General features: G+C 43.0%; 1 protein-coding gene across 5 annotated transcripts in view; it reads right to left on the bottom strand.

The window, feature by feature from the left end:
- NEK10 (NIMA related kinase 10) overlaps window positions 1-20,918 on the bottom strand; it is a 110,572-nt gene that overhangs the window by 38,160 nt on the left and 51,494 nt on the right. For 4 of the 5 annotated variants that reach the window (XM_060280658.1, XM_035130104.2, XM_035130103.2 and 1 more), the window contains exons 23-28: window positions 12,709-12,784; window positions 3,944-4,073; window positions 3,012-3,082; window positions 2,104-2,317; window positions 885-1,068; window positions 487-573 (exon numbers count right to left, since the gene is read on the bottom strand). In XM_060280658.1, coding sequence (XP_060136641.1) covers window positions 487-573; window positions 885-1,068; window positions 2,104-2,317; window positions 3,012-3,082; window positions 3,944-4,073; window positions 12,709-12,784 — 762 coding nt within the window. Of the gene's footprint in view, window positions 1-486; window positions 574-884; window positions 1,069-2,103; window positions 2,318-3,011; window positions 3,083-3,935; window positions 4,074-12,708; window positions 12,785-20,918 lie in introns of those variants that run through there. The other variant, XR_004693485.2, reaches the window with a different exon arrangement.

The raw sequence follows: 20,918 nt of genomic DNA, 5'->3' as shown, positions 1-20,918 counted from the left end.
AGGGGAGGAGAAGAAATGGAAGTCTTGCTGTGCCAGAACCCAACTGGCATAGCAATGGATACAACCCTATGTCTTTAAAAGCCACACTGTCTCAACTGTGCCCTGTTTCCATTGGTTTAAAATCCAATGGCCAGAAGCTTTTTTTGAATCCAACCCATGGGAGAAGCTTCTCTGGATGCAACCCATTGACTCAAGTGTTCCTGCAGGCATAGGAAATGAGCAGGGAAAGGATGCTACCAGAAACGCAGAAGTTCAGCCTTGGAATATCTTTGCTCATATGAATTTGCTTCAAAATAAGAGCATTTCCTGTGAGCCAAAGTGCCTGATGTTGCTCTCCTTCCATCCGGGACGACTACATTTGACTCCCCTGCTGAAAACTCTAGACCAGTCATACTTCCACCTATGACTCACACACCTGTGTCAATACATGCTCAGATCCGTAAGTAAAAATGTTGGCAATTAGAACTCTTGCTTAAAGGAACTTACCAAATGCTGATTCTTTAAGAGGACTTGAACTAGAACTGCTGGAATTATCTGATACGTCCAGTTCATCATCTAATTCTGAGAAGACATCTGTACATAAAAGCGGAAACAAACCTTTCTATCCAACTCCAATCAATCATTTTATTTGCATGCCACCTTTCCAAAATCAAAACCATGCTCAAGGTGGCTTGCAACATATAAAAAAAATGACATAACTACAAACATGACAAAAGTAGTCATAAGCAATAAACAAAACATCAAAAAGTACACTACAGAAATCATCCAGAATAAAGATATAAAAAATAAGAGGAACAACAAACCCCCCCCCCACCAACACCTCCCGACAATAACCCAGCATGGTGGAAGTACTAAAAATGCTCATTCTGCTCATTCATCACTACCTTTTTCTGAGTTTTCTAAAGTGCAGTTATCATCCGACAAGGTTAAATCGCAAGTTTTCTCTTCATCTTTTCCAGAAGTTAGTTGGAAGTTTTCAGTCAAAAGATCTGTATTTTCAGAAAATTCGCTTTTTAAACTGGCTGCTCCACTGCTACTGCTGCTAAGGCTCGATTTCTCATAATGTTCCTACAAAAGAGAACAGAAATGGTTTCCTTTGACTGTGTGGCTTTGAGAAGTACAACCTGGGTACAGTGTTCAAGCAACACAATTCATTTCCCTCAGTTTCTTTTAAGAGCCATTAGAAACTCTGCTAACATAGAATTGGTATACAAAAATGGCTGGTTCAAAACATGTTTCAGATACGCTATATGATCTTGATTACTGATTTTAATCTGTAAGGGAATTAATTCAGCAGATAACCTTGCTGCGTAAAAGCACCTGATGTTGAGAGGTTAACTTGTTTTTTTGATCAATTTCAAACATGATTCTGCCTTAGCAGGTTGCTTCTGATTTGCTGGTTTTTTAGCTCCTTTTGTTGGATTTTCACAGTAACAGCCTCAGCAATTTCCCCGCGACGGGGTGAGCTCCCGTTGTTCGGTCCCAGCTCCTGCCAACCTAGCAGTTCGAAAGTACGTCAAAGTGCAAGTAGATAAATAGGTACCACTCCGGCGGGAAGGGAAACGGCGTTTCCGTGCGCTGCTCTGGTTCGGCAGAAGCAGCTTAGTCATGCTGGCCACATGACCTGGAAGCTGTACACCGGCTCCCTCAGCCAATAGAGCGAGATGAGCGCCGCTACCCCAGAGTCGTTCGCGACTGGACCTAATGGTCAGGGGTCCCTTTGCCTTTTAAGCAGAGGAACATTTGCTCCTTGTGTGTTCTAAGCCAATGACACTCCCCACTAATAGAGAGAACTAGAATTGCAAATGAAGCTTTCACAGTCCCGAGCAGTGTTAAATAGAGGGGAACACTTTGGTGGCTGCACACATGGGGTTTCCTCTCTTCAAGCTTGGAGAGCCAGTTAGCCATATTAGATATATGGGTGCATGCTTGGAAGCCTGATAACGTTATATGACACACCAGTGACAAGCATGAGAGCGGGCCGATGCACTCCTACATACACAGTATGTCTGCACTCCCAGTTGGGCAGACTGGTCCAACGGTCCCTTGCACTCACATAATGCTCTATTATATGTGACAATGTAATTGAAGGCATTTGCTTACCTGAGATAATACAGCAAGCTGGTGGTGACATGTGACTGCATTTCGATTGGCCTCCATGAAATATCTCTGGGTACGCCTCCTCTCGCGTTCCAATTTCCTCTCCAAGACAAGCTGGGAGGTTGATAAGCTGTCTAAATACTTCATCATCACATTTGGTATCAAGGAACTGACCTCTACAATGTCAGGGCGACTCTCTGCATCCGGGGTCAAGCACCTATTGGGGGGGGGGAGAATTCATTATTTAAACAAACTATGATGGTGACTAGCTGCTTACCGTAACTGTAATTCTTCGAGTGGTCACCTGTGATATGCATTATGCATTCTGTGTATTTTTTTAAAAAAAATCTAAAGGAAATCAACATTTTGTTTATTCGCCGCTGTAAAGCTCTTAAGGATGTGACTTATTTCTTTGCTTTGTACAGATTTCTTTTTGTGCTACGAATTCAGGAATAATTTTCATTTTAGGGATGCCCATAAAAACAATTACCAGGCTCATTTTAAAATGATCTCTCATAATTAAATCCACCATCGTGTTTCCATTCTTGCACTTTTAAAGCTCATTCCTTTCTTCTTCTGTGTTGCTATCTGTTTATATCTTAGGTGAGAACAATGTCAATTGTCAGCAAAGTGGTTATTGTGATAACCAGAATGGCATCTCTAGCAAATTACAGCGTCACACCAAGTAAGTAAATATTAATGGAATCAGCTGATTGCATGCTTCTTTTAATACCACCACTTAAGATCACTGCAAATATACTACAGCCTGTGCTCTGTTTAAAGAAGTATGTGAACTTTAGACCTCTTCTTGCTAACTCCCAGTCATGTGACCGTTTCCTCTACCAGATTTCCTACCCCTTTCATACTTGCTCACCTTCCATTCAAAAGGACCTTTTCCACAAGACACTTACTTTTTAATGACCGCCGAAACCTTTTCAGAATAGGCACCCTCTGGGACTGGCTCATAGGCAGATTCAACTATCTGCAAAATAAATGAATACTTTGCTGACAACAGGAGAAAAATTTCATGTTGTGGATAAATTAGGTTTCAATTTGCCCCTTGAACAACATGGCACACAATCAACCTATCTTCACAATGCCCTTGTGGCACGTATATACAATGAATTTGACTCATATGCACATATCACACTCCAAAATATACAAAGCAATTTCCATGCAGAAAGTTCATCCAAAATTCCCCCGAAACACTAATGATGATCCTGCCTTTAATCATTTTTTTTTTAAGTTGTTAAGCCAATTTACACGTCCACAGACAGAAAAGCAGGGTACAGCTAATAAATCAATTCTAGTCAATCGGGAATTTCATGACTGAGACCCACCAGTTTCTCTACTGAGTACCTTTGATTTTTAGCAAAATTTATTCTTTATTGAAACTTATCAAGAACTTGCTTGATTTTGAAGCCCCTGGAATTTGCAGAGTCCTTTTGCTAGTCTAGACTTTGAGGGATTGCAAATACCACCACCACCACCCGCCCAAAAAGTGAACACGTTATAAAGTTCAGTAATAATAATAGTAACTTGCTTGTGATTGCTTGATGTGAAATGTGTCTCAATTTAAGGAGGTGGATGTGGGGAGACAAGAAAGACATAATAAGACCTATTTGTGAATATAATGTGTCAAGAGTCAGAGCAGGGAAGCAGGAAGATAACCTCAATCCAACGCTGGGAGCTAGGCTCATTCCCTAGTCTATACCAATACAGCAACCATCAGAACTGCTTCTCTGATACTGCTGTAATGTCCATGTGTGATGAGGAAACACTCCATTCATAAAAGTGCATGAACATGCAAAGGTAAATGGCTTCAACTAGCAAACCTGCATACTTTAGTTGCTAAGGAGAGCATGTTGGTGCTGTAAAATGGAGGGTTGAGAGTTGCCATCTGGTAAAGGACGCATCCTGCAGCCCAGACATCAGCCTTCTCGCCATATGGCTCGCTCTTCACAACTTCAGGGCTAGGCAAATAAAAGCAAAATTCAAAAAAAAAATCCATAACGGAGATAGAACAGGTCACAATATTATTCTCAGGGAAGAGGCTACTACCTGCCTCACAAATCCATCTTTAGGGGAAATACTAAGCAATTTCAGAGTTTGCAGACGGCATCGTTCGCACATCAGAATGTTTATAAACGCTTACAACACAAAATGTGATAACTGTGTCTGAGGCTGTGTGCTTACATGTTCATATCTGCCTAAACAGATGCAAACCCCCCCCCCAAAAAATCCCTATTTTTTAATCAGCCAGATGGTATTGCAATATTAAATAAATTGGACTTCGCTACAATTTCCTTACATGTGTAGGACATAGCCACGATCCACCCCACTAATCCTTCCTCTTTACTACTCTCTCAGCAAATCTTTACCATGGACATAAGATTAAATAACTTCCAGGGGACTAATTACCCAAGTCCAAATTTACCCACTAAGAGGTCTTTATTCCTATTTGCAGGAAATACTGCCTTAACTTCATGCAAGAGGTTGGAACTGATGATCTTCAGATGCATTCCACTTCTGTATTTATTGCTTTCCAGTCAATATCACAAATGCAAATCAATTTTTCCCCTCCTCCTCCCATCTTCGGCCAAGCTAATGTAATTTAGTCAACTGAAGCCTTAAATCAGTCATTCTTTTCCGCCAGCCAATGCCTTTTAAATCAAATAATGCATGATTTATGTTCCTCCCTCCTCCCTAAAATCTTTTTTGTCAGAATTATTCACATAATTCACATTTCATCTACTTCACTCACCGTTTAAAAAACAGTTTGAAAATTGACAAAGTTCTCATTGATGCCTGTCATGTGCCTGTCTCACAAATTCTAAGGGTTTTCTCCCCCTCCCTTCTCCTTCTCCTCCCCCACCCCATACAAAAGGTTCAGAGAAGCAAGCTAATTAAGGATGGTACTGCTATGATCTGTGCTTGGCAAACTGGAGAGATACAGCTGGCTTTGTTTTCCATAAGGAACATATGGCAATGAAGTTATATGAAATGTTCCCTTACAAAAACAAGCCGAGGGGGGAGCAGGTAGCGAGCGAGAGAAGAGTAACACTTTTATTATGACCAACTAAGACAGATATTTAACAGTGAAAAAATGTTCAGGTCTCCCAAAATTCTTCTGGAAGCTGAGCTGAGCATGGTGTCCTGAGAGGTACTGGAGCAGACACACAATAATGTCAGTCCCTCCTGCCTTTGAAAAATAAAATCTAGCATTTAACCAGTGGCATAGCATGGGTTGCCAGTGCCTTGGGCAGTGCAGAGAGGGGGTGAGAGGGAGGGAAATTGGACGGAGTACACATGTTCATTCAACTGCTTAAGGCAGAGGTTTTCAACTTTTTTGAGTTCATGGCTCCCTTGACCAACTACATTCTTTCTGCGGCACCCCTGTGGGGATCAGGAGCCCGGTTATGTCACCCCTTGCCTGCAGAGCTGGCAGCCTCTCACCCTTTTTTGAGTACACTCCCTTGTGGAGCATTCCCTCAGCCTCCTTTCCTTGGGAGCTGCTGCTGCCCCTGGTCTCTGAGCTGCCCCCCCCATCCCAAAGAGAGGTGACTCCTCACGCTGCCCCACAGCAGCCTGGGACTTGTCTGCCCATTCCCAACTGCAAGGACTGGCAGGCTGGGCTTGCTTGCTTACTTACTTACTCCGAGGACGCTTTAGCTCCTGGCAACCACCACCCCTGGCCAGCCCCAGAGGTACCCTTTGCCTGGGCAGCTTGTAGCCAAGGCTGCTGCAACAAACAGCTGTGCAAGACTTTGGGAGGCGGAGACGCGAGAGGGAATCAGAGGAGGGAGGGAAGGAAAGAAGGATAGAGGCCAGTGTTGCCCGCAGCACTCCTGACAATCATTCAAGGCACCTCAGTGTGCCATGGCACACTGGTTGAAAACCACTGGCTTGAGGCATCTGCGTCACTCAGGAGACTGCAGTCGCAGAGTTAAGAAAAGAAGAGCCGTTCCATTGTCTGGAGAGGTCACTTCCTGGTTCGCATGGAGAAGCCGTTTTCATCGCAGCCCAGCGACGGAAGTGTGTGGCTCTTTTGAGGCAGCAGCGGGTGTCAGAATTTTGCACCCCTAACAAAATTTTGCGCCCTGGGCAACCGCTCCTGTGGTGCCCACCCACCCACCCCAATAGTACGCCACTGCGGTTAGCATCGTCTCCAGCAATAACTGAAACTTGCGAGGCAGGGACAGAAATAAAGGGAAACAGGGTAGTCTTTCAGCTGTCAAAGCTGGAAATTATTAAATGTAGGGGATGTACTAGGTAAAGGGTCAACCCAAGCATTAGCAGCCAGCAAGGTAGCTCTCCTGACTTCCCAAAACTGTGTGTTCCTGCTGCTTACTGAGAAGGATAAGGCACTGGGGGACTCGGCCTGGAGTGAACACAGAAATTGGGAGCACCAGATTTGCGCCACTGCTGGGAGAACACCATGCCAAACTCTCTGCTGCCTTGCTCATCCCCGTCTCAGAAAGCAGCAGCTATATGCAGTGTTGGAAATCCAGGAGAGCAATACAGCTGCACTGCACCACCAGCTGGTACTGAATGCCACCCAAATGAGATAGTATTACCTCAAGACTGGAGGGACAGTATTAACCTAATAGTTGCAGCCAGGGCTTTTTTTCAGCCACACCTCGCCGGAACTCAGTTCCAGCACCTATCAGGTGGGCCCCATTGACATTCTAAGACAGGCATCCCCAAAGTCGGCCCTCTAGCTGTTTTGGGACTACAACTCCCAACATCCCTAGCTAACAGGACCAGTGGTCAGGGATGATGGGAATTGTAGTCCCAAAATATCTGGAAGGCTGAGTCTGGGGGTGCCTGTTCTAAGAGAACAAGGGAGGTGTTCATGTTGAGTTATGGCACCTCTTCTTCTAGAAAAATAGCACCAGTTGCAGTCAAGCTCTATCTTCCTACGACAGAAAATAGTCTTTAGCTTTAAGAGCTTCCTCTCTTGAGTGACCAAAATCAGTATTCTACACACACAAGTAAATCACTGGTAGCCTTATGGGCCCATTAGGAAAGAAGCCATAATAGGGAATAGCTTAATTCGGACCGACTGAAATGTCCCCAAATAGTAAGGAAACTTTTGAGTTCTCCGGAACAAAGGAGAGAGGATTCTTCAGGGACTGAAGACCTGAAAGCTGAGAGTTCAGGTTTTGAGTGGCAGACAGTAACTACCTGCTGAGAAAAGCTATGTCAACCTACATCCAAAATTAAAGAAGCACCTCCACAATTCAGGTGGTGGTGGGGTCTCTACAGTGTGAAAACTCTGTACTGAAAGGTGATGTTTAGCTCTGGTGTTGCCGTTCCACAAATCTGTGTGCTTTTGAATATCACAAGCATTTGGCAACTGCCCCCGAGTGGGATCCGCATGGTGGACTGAATTTAGTAATAGAATTCTGCACTACAGTAAAGTGGCTTTAGCCAAGAAGCATGTGATTAACATATGAATTAGGTGTTGGATAGTTAAGTCAATTGGATTTTACAAACGCTATATGCACGGTAATTGCAATATTTGCTTCAGCACCTTGTATTCAAGCAGGAAGATTCCTACTTCACTAGTATTCTGGTGAAGATAGATTAGCATATCCTTTGCTAAACAAATAGTTGCAGCAAGAACAAAGCCAGATTAGTTGGACATTTTTCAATTTAATTCTTTTCATTTTCTCTAAACAGACTGAGCCGTGCTCTGTGTTTTCTCTGAAAGGACTCCCGCATCTGCTACTCTTACGCAGAAATTGTATTTTTTTATTTAATAACAAATCTTCTTGAATGCTAAACTCAATCTTAAAATGAGTTTGGCAGTTGAACAAAAAATTTGCAGCAGCACAGAAGATAATTTAATCTTCCAAGTATTTTGTTATGGGATCCACGTTTATGAAAATGACTTGGAAATACAGAAGAATGTATATATGTAGTACAAATTACAGAAATATCGAAAATAAGTTGATATCCTTGGAAAGCTATGTCATAATGCTATTTATAGAACAGGATTTTTTTTCCTTACTGATTTGTTTTCACGGAAACCATCATTCTTAAGGCTTAAACCTTTCCAATTTTATTCTGTTAATGTTTTATTACAATATTTACATAAGTTTCATTTTAATAAGGCTGTGGAGACAGGTTTTCTCCCGGCTAGATTGCTGATGAGCTAACTGATAGTATGTAACTTGTTTTCAGACTGTCTTACAAGAGATGCTCAACGGTACAGGATTAGCTTGTGTAAATATTAGTTTTCAACGGATGATTCTTTGTGCAAAGGTCATAATAAAAGCAATTACTGTGGGGGTGATATACTGATGATATTAGAGGATTTTGTAAGGCAAGGAAAGTTTTAAGGCTGAAATGGGCTAAGCCCAGATTGAACAGCCTGTGTCGAAGAGTTCAGCCTTCCAAGGAAGAGCTTCCAATCAAAAAGCACACTTCAAATGGCAAAAAACACACACCCTAGACTTGGCTCGGAAACTTCTAAAGAACCCCTCTTCTTGTGTCTTCTGTTAACTCAACATGTAGTTCTGCCTCTATTTCTTTTTTTGCTGTTATTTACCTAGCCAGTCCCTGAGATCATCTTCTGAGGCCCTCCTTTGTGTGTCTCCACCTCGAGAGGTCCAGAGGGTGGCAACAAAAGAACGGGGCCTTCTCTGCAGTGGCTCCCCATCTATGGAATGCTCTCCCCAGGGAAGTTCGCCTGGCACCTTCATTACACACCTTTTGGCGCCAGGCAAAAATGCTCATTTTTAACCAGGCCTTTGGTTGATCTTATTGACATCCAACACCTTTTTAGAATGTGGCTTTTTCGGGGAGGGGGGATTCATTGGGTCACTGCTATTGGTTTGATTTTATATGCTGTGGTCTTGTTGTGAACTGCCCTGAGACCTCTGGGTATAGGGCGGTGTATAAGTTGAAAAATATAATAATAATAATAATAATAATAATAATAATAATAATAATAATAATACTGCACATGGCTCTCTATTTTCAGAGTTTGAAACGTGGCTTTCTTTTTTATCTGTTCTTCCAGGCAGAATTGTGGGCAGTTTTAACTCGATATTATTTACATCAAGCGTAGCCAAAGTGGGGCTCTGCAGATGTTGTTCAACCCTCACAAGCCACCCCAGCCTGCATGGATAATGGTTAGGGATAATGGGAGAAGCATCTCCAACAACATCTGGAAGGAACTATGATGGTTCCATGATGGATCTCTCTTCTTCCCTCTGTTTTACAGAAAGAAGTGATGGCATTACTTGTGCTGATGGAAACATATTTGCTTATCATTGTGTAGCATATGCAGTAATTATATTCCTTATAGTTTGCTGAAAGCTTCCAGTGCAAAGAGTAATGAAAAGTGTCAGTTGATTTTCCAAAGGTAAAATGTATTCCTAGGAAGAGGACAGAGAGCACACACGAAAATTAAAGATTATGAAACAGATAAGCAACAACAGCTCAATCAGGCTGGGAAATATACAGAGAACAATCGGGGGAAGGCTGAAAGCTTTGCTTTAAGAAATCGAAGGTTTCAACTAGATGGTGAAAGTTAAACATGGGTGGAGCAAGGTGGGCATCTTTAGGGGAGGAGATCAATGAGATGGGTACCATAACAGAGAAGGTCTTGCCATGTGCAAGATTGCATTGCTCCTTGCTTGGTTTCTGATCACTGCTGGGGGTTCTGCTTTCTTTAAATGTGATTATATGCAGTGCTGGGTAAGGGGAGGAAATGGATAATTCCATGGTGCCCCAGAGGCAGGAATGACTTGGAGGTCTGGGCCACCCCTGCTCCTGGAGTCTGGGCACAGAGATCCTCAAATCGCTGCCTAACAGCTGAGTGAGCAGAGAAGAGAGAAAGAAAAAGCAGCGTACAACTCACAGGTGAAATCCGGGAGTCAATAATCAACTCTGCTCTCCCACAAAAGGCAGAATTGAAACTGGCCAGAAGGATCTACCCCATTTCAGATGGGCATGTAGTTTCATTTTCAGTTCTGACTTTGCCTTCTACGCTGTATGCTTCACTCCTTGCTGACTGAGAAGCCACACACAAAAGACTGATGAAGAAGTTACTTTGCATTTCTTTGTTTTGCCCTCCCACGTCATGGGGAAAATTCCTTCCCCTCATGCCGCAAGAACACTGCTGTGAATGTTATCAAATATTCACTGGAAAATGTGGCTCTCTCAGATTCTTACGTTAAAAGCAACACCTGAATGCCAATAGAGCCAATACTTGATTCGCTGCAAATTGTGCTCATTTATTTGTGTTTATGTTGCACTCTGCAAACACTCTGTTTTTGTTGCAATGTGTAAAACAATTTTATTTCACTGCCGTGGCTCAATAAATATTTCTTCTTATTGCTCGTTAAAACAGAGAACTTATAAACTGTACCTCCAGAGCCTATAAAATGCAATTATCTCACTTCTATGGAGCCATTATGTAATTTTTTGCAGAAACTATTGTCTCTACAATAGACCCAGGAGGTCTAGACTGGCAAACAATCCCCAAACATGGGGATGGAGAAAGTTATTTTCTTGGCCCTATAGCAAGAACAACGTCAGTTTCAAGTGGGTTCGCTTGGTCTGTAGTTGCTTTTGTCTTAACTAGTCATTCTAGCTGAGAGCCAACGGATCACACAATTAATTCCTTACAACCAAATGCTCTTTTAGCTTGCTTTTTGGGTCATAGGTCATATTTTGGGCATCACACCTATAACGTATATGGGCTTCTCGATTGCAGGGTTCAGAGTCCCAGATTATGGATGGTAATAATAATAATTTTATTATTTATATGCCGTCCATCTGACTGGGTTGCCCAAGGCATTCTTGGTGGCTTCCAACAAAATATTAAAACATAAAGGTAAAGGTACCCCTGACCATTAGGTCCAGTCGCGGACGACTCTGGTGTTGTGGCACTCATCTCACTCTATAGGCCGAGGGAGCTGGTGTTTGTCCGCAGACAGCTTCCTGGTCATGTGGCCAACATGACTAAACATAAAGACCCTCAAACATTAAAAAACCTCTCTGTACAGAGCTGCCTTTGGATGTCTTCTAAAAGTCAGATAGATGTTTATCTCCTTGGCATCTGAAGGGAGGGCATTCCACAGGGTGGGCACCAGTGCCAAGAAGGCCCTCTCCCTGGTTCCCCGTAACCTCACTTTTCTCAGTGAGGGAACCACCAGAAGGCCCTCAGCTCTGGACCTCAGTGTCCAGGCTGAACAACGCGGGTGGAGACGCTCCTTTAGGTATACTGGGCCGAGGCCATTTAGGGCTTTAAAGGTCAGCACCAATACGTTGAATTGTGCTCGGAAATGTACTGGGAAGTCAAGAAGAGAAAGCCAATCACCCATTTTTTTAAAAAAAATGTAGTATAAACACCGACAATTGGCAAACACTTGCCTGCGAGCGCTCCAATTGGAGAACAGCCTTTACCAAAGGTGTCGTGAGCTTTGAAGACACTCGAACTCAGGACGCAAGGGAGAAACGTGCTAAGAGGAAGGCACGCTTGGCAAATCCACACCGTGATCAACTCCCGCCCAGAAACCAATGTCCCCACTGTGGAAGGACGTGTGGATCCAGAATTGGCCTCCACAGTCACTTACGGACTCATTGTTAAAACCGTGTTTATGGAAGACGTTCTTACTCGGCCATGAGTGATCACCAAAGGAGAAGAAGAAGATATGGCTAAGATCCCTGGGTCTGTTTTATATGTAGCTGAGGGAAAGGGAAAGGGTATTGTCGTGGGCCGGACCCCTGAGAGAACAACAAATGTCATATTAAGAATGTCTCTTTTGTCTTTTAAATTAGCAAGAATGGGGTGGGGGGGGCCACTGTTATGCAAAGCATTCCTCTGTAAGACATATTGGCATGCATGTTCCCATCATTTAGTGAGCACCACACTATCATGACCACGAGAAAGCCAACTGATAGGACTGAAAGAAGCTTCTAAGGAATATAGTAAAGCAACTGGGAGCCATGGGAGCCAATCTGAGGTGAACAGCAACAGCCTATTCAGATGACCACATTTACACACATATTTCCACCATTCAGTGGGTATGTCGCCAACAATAGAGCAAGAATTTCTCACAGTTAAGATGTCTACTGCTACGGCAAACTGACACATTCTTCGAAACATGCTCCGGGAGCAAGCTTATATAACCCGTCTGTGAAAGTTCCCAAGTGTGGGAAATCAACTTCTGGGATTAGGAAAAGCAAGACAATTCTGTGCATTAGATTGTACATAACTGGGCAACTTTAACAGAGCTACAAGGAAAGTGGGAATTAGAAGAAGTCTATGCCTCCGAGAATTGAAGGTTCTAATTACTGTTAGAGTAGATACTGTAGTTAATTAGCAAAAAAAATGAAGTGTGATAGCATGTTGAGATTTGCCTATTTTCACATGAATTTAGATATATTTACTTCCGTGCACTTTAAAATGAGATGGCGTGTCATAATATGCTTTACTCAAAAAGAATTAAAAAGCCAAACATATCCCAGGAAAATTAACTGTCTGAATCAAACTGCCGCTCCCTATATAAGGGCTACATTATATTTGGGGCCACTAATCACCATTTTAGCAGCAAGTTTGCAGACCTAAAGGACTTTTCTTCTTCTTACCAGGAGTAGAGAATTGTTCCGACAATTGAGGTAAGCTTGCTGTTTTCCTGTTTCTGCTTTGCAAGACCAAAGTCAGCTGGAAATAAAATAAAGCAAATTTATTTTCCTTCAACAGGTTCAATTATTGATTATAGCTGGAGCAAAAAAAAAAGTTCACTCCTATTTGATATATTATCCCCACCACCTCATTTATGCATTATCAGGCAACACACAATAATATTTGCTCATCTTCTACTCTTATATTTATGAATGACATAGAGTGGCCTGGTTCGCATGTCATGGGAAGCCCATTCATGATTTACTGTGAATGAGCGAGAATGCCAGTGCACGCTGCTCAAATTACACACACACACACCACCCTTTTCTTTCCCAAGCTGGAAAAAAAATCTACAGTGCTGACTTAGCATTTATGTATGACTCAGCATTCACAGTTTGGCTTCTCTCCAAAGAAACCACAAGAGCTGGTTCATATGTAGCCAGCACTGTGGCTTGATTCCTCCCAGATCCCTCTGATGTGCAAAGCGGGCCAATTTTTAGGCGGTAGGTGGCTCGGTACCAATATATAATGCTTATAGAATTTGTCCGTTCTAATGCTCTTATGCCACCAGCCTGGAAACGAAACACAGTTTAAATAGATATCAAAATCCATTTATGAAGATTAGAACTGAACAGATGCCAAGCTCAACAACATACCAGCTATAGGCACACTTACTTAAGCAACTTTTGAATTTAATCTAAGCTTTTTTTCAGGTACTGTTCTTGGTAGCAGCTGAAAAGAAGCAATTCCCTGAAGCCCAATCGTAGGGTGCAACCTTTGAAAAGGTCACTTATCTTAATTGTCAGTGGAAGTTTTTGTTTCAACTCTTACCTCAAGGCAAAGTATGAGTTTGCGGGTGCCAGACTCCCCCAAATTCCTGGACCCAGTAAGTGTTGGAATTTAATCAAGCCTCCTGAACCCCTGGATCCAGCAAGGGTTAAAATATAAGCCAGGCTAGCTTATATTTGAATGGTTCATCACCCCAGGCTAGCTTCCTCATGAGGTCAATTGCCTGGGGTGAGGAACCATTAAGTGAATGAAGGGCAAGGTGATGTACCATTAAGGAAACAAAAAAGAGGGGAAGATGTGCCAGATTGGAAATGGGTGGAGCACCTCCTCCCTCTTTTAGATAGTGAGAAGAACGAAAGGCAAAGTTTAGAGTTTTAGCACTGGCTGCGATGTGACTTAGAGCAGAAAAGGTTGCAGGCTGCTAAAGGAAACAAGTGGAAAAGCCATAGAAGCAGAGCATAATGCTTCATGTCTGTTTGAACCCAAGGCTGCAGCTATGGGAGAAACAAGACCCATTTGGGGAGTTAACGCTGGGAGCCCCTCCATTATAGACTCAGGTTGTATATATGTGTAAATAAACCATATATTTGTCTCCATATATACTACAGCAGAGAGCGCGGTCTTGTTGTCTGGGCAGACCAGGACCTACATACACACTGCCCAGGCTTGTTCCCTGGAGAGATCACTTCAGCTGCTAACACAGGAGGGGGGGGAACCACACGGGAGGCAGAAATTATGAGTTACCAGGTTCTGCAGCCACAGCTGGAACTGTCATTCCACAGCAATTTGACCTCACCTCCAGAGGTGCACTCCAAGACTGACGGTGCCAACAACAATTTGGACAGCTCTTAAGATATCGTAACCATATTCTGCATGGTGGTTCCTGATATCAAGGAACAAGTTTTCATCTATGTTTGGATGCCATTGGATGCCATTTTGAATCAAAATGGCAGATTGAACCTTTCAAAACTGCATCGATTTTAACCACTGAGTAATTTCACTGATTTTGTTTGACCTCCTGAACAATGCTCCATGAAGTTCCGCATGCTAAGATATAAGTTGTCATAGTACTTCCATGTTCAACTCACTCCTTCTCACAAATATACAGTATTTACCTCTCTAAGCCTGCAAGCCTATGCATACCTTTTGGAAGCGAGTCCCATGGAGGGAGACAGTGGAACTGACTTCTGAGCAAACAGGATATGGGGAAAGGGAAATACTATGATATGTGTTTATATGTATTTTACAAATAGAAGGCTAAGAACGACACGGCAAACCCTACTTTGCCCCAAGCAGAGGTGGGGGGGGGGCAAAGGATGAGACAGAATTGGAAATTTAATATATTGGTTTCCTGCTGGTGTCCAAACCATTAAATGATCCACCCATTTACTTCAACCTATACAGCAATGACCTATTAGTTAATCCAAATGCCAAACTTCTAAATGGTCGTTTTAAACTGAACTATGCTCCGTGCCAGGCTTATTCGGTTCTGAAAAGTAAAAAGTGACAAGCTTAGCTCTATTTTTATTTTATTTTATTTTATTATTTTAGACAGAGAACTGGATACTGGATGCAAGAAAATGGCACTAGCCCTAGATTCTGTTGTCAGAAGCTAGTGCTTCAGCTTGTATCATAGGTGCCAACTCCCAGATTGAAAAATCCAGGATTGGCACCGGAAGTCGCGCTGCAGCTATTTTGGAACTGGGCAGAGCAGCACCGGAAGTTGCTTCTACGCATGCTCTGCCCATTTCCAAAATGGCCACAGCGCCAGAAATCGCTTCTGCGCATGTCCAGAGACTCCAGACATGTGCAGAAGGAGCCTCCCCGGGCGGATTTACGGGTTGTTGTTTTTTAATCCGGGCTGCCAGCGGGAAATGGCTGGGGAAATGGGGGTTTCCCAGGGAATACGGGAAACTTGGCAGCTATGCCTTGTATCATAGCAGAATTGGCTCTGCTAATGTGTTGCTTTGTGGCGCCCATTTATGCCTCTTGCCCTGTTATTTCCCCAATTAATACGCAATTGTAATACCATAGCCACTACCAGTAGCTGTTTACAAAACAAAAACAAAAAACCAGATTGCAATAGCTCTGGCATTCAGTATGAAACACTGTAAAAGGAAATAAAAATACAGAAAACAGGTGTGAGATGGAGCCAACTGTACCTGCAGGTCACTTTGATCACTTTGATCAAGTAGCTGTTTGCCACATTCTTTACACAACCACTGGGAATACTATCCTGACTCGAGAAAAGCTTTTTTCACCTGCATCCAATTTAGGGTTTAGATGGATGTAATGCCAGTTTTAGATGTTTAGATCAGTTCAGCTAGAGGTAACGTTCTAAGAGGTTTTAATGCTACCTTGAAAACTCGCACACATTCTTCTAATACAAGCTTTGTTAAAAAATAAAATAAAAATAAAGGTGTCTTGCAAGTTTACAATAGTAGCATAGTACCAAATAAGACAAGGCTGGAGTAACTCCACTGTCTTGCCATCTCTCCATTTCATTCCACGCTAACGTTTTTCATGGGCTGTTTTGGGCACCTTGCAAAAGCTATTCCAATCCTCTACTGGAAAAGGTTGAATGAGCACTAAACATAATGCAACAGCACCATGCAGTGGCTGCCTGTTTTAAGGCAGCCCGTCTCATACTTAAACTACTTTTCTAGGAGGTATAAACTGCACAAATAGTAAAATGCCTTCTTGTGCAAGGAATGACTACTCCATTACTAGGCAAGCTTTGACAATGTTTCAAATCCACAAATAGAATCTGAAGTGATATAGTAACACGGAGGACCGTAGGGTGGAATGCCCATAACATCTGTATAGTGTTAGAATTAGTGTTGTGCACAATGCTTCATCAAGTAATGGGGAGAAAAGACTGCATCTTAAAATTATTGAAAAGGAGGGGAAATTCCGGTTCAAGGTTTTTGATGCGCTTGCCTTGCTTTTGAGATTGCTAAGGGGCATTTGGGAATGTCCGTCCTTTCATTCTACAAATCATCTCACCAGGACTTGCACTCTGCAACCTTTGCAGGCAGCTACACTTTCATCTGAGTTCAGAGTAAGGTATGAGGAAGTAATTCCCCGCAAGGGGCTTTTCCAGATCAGAAAGCACAGGCAGTCAGGGAGACTGCAAACTACAGGGAAAACATATTGGGGGGGGGGCGCGTAAGCGAAGCTCAAAGTCCCGTACCAACCTAAATTCTCTTCTTTTCTTTTCTTCTTGCAAATCATCTTTATTGGTTTCTTTTAATTTACATTCATATAATCACATAATAACATGTCAGTTTTCCTATGGCTAAACATGTATTTCTAAATAATGATAAAGAAAACAGATCTATGAGTTTGTTTTCCTGTTTTCCCACTATATTTTAGTATTTTTTCTTACAGAGGTTATTCTAAACCAGGGGTCACCAAACTTTTTCAGCAGTCCCCTCAGACCTTGTGGGGAGCCGGACTATATTTTGAAAAAAAATATGAACGAATTCCTATGCCCCACAAATAACCCAGAGATGCATTTTAAATAAAAGGACACATTCTACTCATGTAAAAACATGCTGATTCCCAGACCGTCCACGGGCCAGATTGAAAAGGCGATTGGGCTGCATCTGGCCCCCGGGCCTTATTTGGGGACCCTGTTCTAAACCAGTCTAAATTTCAATTTCCCCTGATAGTCTTTCAAATATTGTTTGAATGTGTTCCAAACTTTTTTAAATGTTTGTTTTGTTTGATCTCTTATCTGCCCAGTCAACTTGTCCATCTCCGCGTACTCCATTAATCTGGTCAACCAAACTTTTTGGGTCGGTAAACATTCCCATTCCCAGTTCTGTGCAATCACAACTCTTGCTGCAGTGTACATGCCTGCACTTTGAGCAACGTGACAATACAGCTGTTTCCTTTTGCTTGTTCTGCATGCTTCCATGCCACTTGGTTCAGTTCAGCCAAAGAAATTAAACTTACAGCATTCCATCCTGTATAATTTATATCTGGACATGGTGCCTCTGAAATGCACAGTAAGGAACCTGGCGCTCTCCTTTACATCAATCAGCTGTGGAAGAGCAGTGTTAAAGCGTTACCTTTGGGAGCAAATCTACTAATGAGCAGTCCTCTTTCCTTTCCGGGGACTGGAGAGATGCCAGCCAATTATATATACATTACTTAAAAAGAAGATATATTATATAAGCACGAACAGAATCCCTCCGCTAACATTAAGATGATACTAGGAAAATCCTGGAAGAGCGAGAGACTGCAACATGTTTTAAACAGAATAAAAGTTGTGGAAGTTATTCTAGTTTACAAATAATTAAATGGAGGTCTAAAGCTGCCTTCCACAATCTGAAGCCATCCAGCTTTTCTGGGCTACGATTCCTATCAGCCCTAGACGGCATGGCCAATGTTCAGGGATGGTGGTAGTCCAACACATCTGGAGAGGTCAAGGCTGGGAAATTCAGCCTAAAGCAAATAGCCAGGTTCCATTTTTACTAAGTCTATCCATTTGATACACTTCAGTAGCACCTTAAAGACCAACTAAGTTTTTATTTTGGTATGAGCTTTCGTGTGCATGCACACTTCGTCAGATACACTGAAACAGAATCCACCATACCCTTATGTATATTCAGAGGGTGGGGGTGGGGGTGATGGGAATGGGTGGTGGGCTGATGGGAGTGGTAAACCTGTAGATGGCTGTTAACGACTGTTGATGACTGCAATTGGTCCGGGGGGGGGGGGGAGCAAGGGCTGAGGAGCTAAAGAAAACTTGATCATGCATAATGAGGTAAGAATCCAATGTCTTTATTCATCCCAGGTGGCTCCATGGTTTTAAGCTTGGTAATGAGTTCCAATTCAGAAACTTCTCTTTCCAGTCTGTTCCTGAAATTTTTCTGTAATAAAACAGCTGCTTTGAGATCTTGTATAGAATGTCCTGGGAGATTGAAGTGTTCTCCTACTGGTTTCTCTGTCTTGTGGTTCCTGATGTCAGATTTATGTCCATTTATAATTTGGCGTAGGGTTTGGCCTGTTTGTCCAATATAGAGAGCTGAAGGGCACTGTTGGCATTTGATGGCATACACAATGTTAGAAGATGAGCAATTAAATAGTCCTGAGATGGTATGTTGGATGTTGTTGGGGCCAGTAATGATGTTGTCCGGGTGTATGTGGCAGCAAAGTTGGCATCTGGGTTTATTGCAGGCTCTGGTACCAGTGTCCATGTTAAGTCTGGTGGTTGTATTATTGTGGGTGGGGAGTTGTTTAAGATTGGGCGGCTGTCTGTAGGCAATGAAAGGTCTTCCTCCCAGAGCTTGAGAAAGGGAGCTGTCATTGTCCAGGAGAGGCTGTAGATCTCTGATGATGCGTTGTACTGTTTTAACTTGGGAGCTGTATGTGATGACTAGTGGTGTTCTGTTATTTTCTTTTTTGGGTCTGTCTTGCAGCAGGTTCTCTCTAGGTATCAGTCTGGCTCTGTTGATCTGTTGTTTAACTTCATCAGGTGGATATTTTAGTTCTAAAAAGGTTTGCTGTAGATCTCTTAGGTGAGATTCTCTGTCTGTAGAGTTGGAACAGATGTGGTTGTAACGTAGGGCCTGGCTGTATACGATGGATTGTTTGGTATGTTTGGGATGGTAGCTAGAAGCATGTAGATATGTTTGTCGGTCAGTTGGTTTTCTGTATAAGGTGGTGTCTATACGTCCATCCTGTATTTTTATAGTAGTGTCCAAAAAATGTATTTCTTGCATAGATTGGTTCATTGTTAGGTTGATGGTGGGGTGAAAGTCATTGAATGTCATGTCTCCTTGACCTCCGATGGAAGGACTTTCCACAGGGCAGGCGCCACTACCGAGAAGGCCCTCTGCCTGATTCCCTGTAGCTTTGCTTCTCACAGTGAGGGAACCGCCAGAAGGCCCTCGGCGCTGGATCTCAGTGTCCGGGCTGAACAATGAGGGTGGAGACGCTCCTTCAGGTATATAGGACCAAGGGCATTTAGGGCTTTAAAGGTCAGCACCGACACTTTGAATTGTGCTCAGAAATGTACTGGGAGCCAATGTAGGTCTCTTAGGACCGGTGTTATATGGTCTCGGCGGCCGCTCCCAGTCACCAGTCTAGCTGCCGCATTCTGGATTAATTGCAGTTTCCGGGTCACCTTCAAAGGTGGCCCCACGTAGAGCGCATTGCAATAGTCCAAGCGGGAGATAACTAGAGCATGCACCACTCTGGCGAGACAGTCCGCGGGCAGGTAAGGTCTCAGCCTACGTACCAGATGGAGCTGGTAGACAGCTGCCCTGGACACAGAATTAACCTGTGCCTCCATGGACAGCTGTGAGTCCAAAATGACTCCCAGGCTGCACACCTGGTCCTTCAAGGGCACAGTTATCCCATTCAGGACCAGTGAGAACAAGATGCTAGACTGGATGGGCTATTGGCCGGATCCAGCAAGCTCTTCTAGTGTTCTTGTGACTGTGCACAGGCAAATAAAGGAGGGCACCGTTTAATACAAGGATGAGGAGCCTTCCACCCTGCAGATGTTGCTGTACTCCATCTCCCATCAACCCCAGTCAGCACGGCTAATGATCAGGAATGATGGGAGCTGTAGTCAAACAAGCATATAGTAGAGTAGAGATTCCTCACCTCTGGCTTAAAGGGCTAATCAACAGCTCGCAATTTCACAACCTTCATGGAAGAGATTTGATACGTTTATTGGCATCTCAAAGAGCTACATGATTTGCTATGCTCAAAGCACACTTAATTCTTCCTAATGCTGCCTACTGGGTTTTATGCTGCTCTACATCTCCTGAAGATGCAGAAGACAAGGCAACCATTCCCAAAATGGTCCAATTACAGTTGATGGTTATTTAGCTATTAATGTGATAAAGCCTTGTCTTTCCGAGGTTTGTTGCGGGGGTGGGGTGGAAGGTTGGCTGTAAGTGCACAGTGACTTAAACACATGCTCAGAAGCTCATAATCACACTATTTAATTATTCATGAAGCCTAAATGAGAAATGGAAACATTAAGAAAGCTCATTTGCCCCAAAGGAAACAAAGCTAATGCTCCCCCCCCAAAAAAACCCCCACAGTGCTTATTTGTTCTTCATCTAAGATATCATTATTGCAGCACACTAACCTAATTCATGCTACCAGCTTTCAGAGACACATGCCCTACTCCAAGCAACAAATTAATTGAATGAATAATTATTAAACTCCTAACTTACAACAACAGTGAAGATTACCTCTCTCTCCTTCCTTCTACCTAATTACTGATTGGCTCTCTCTCTCTCTCTCTCTCTCTCTCTCTCACACACACACACACACACACACACACCAAGGGGGTACTTCCATCTCAACAGTATCCATTCCAGGCTGAATGAATATGGGCTCAGTTGTGCACCATTGA

The sequence above is a fragment of the Zootoca vivipara genome, chromosome 12 (assembly GCF_963506605.1).
Source record: "Zootoca vivipara chromosome 12, rZooViv1.1, whole genome shotgun sequence".
NCBI lineage: Eukaryota > Metazoa > Chordata > Lepidosauria > Squamata > Lacertidae > Zootoca > Zootoca vivipara.
This window is presented reverse-complemented; position numbering and strand designations above follow the sequence as displayed.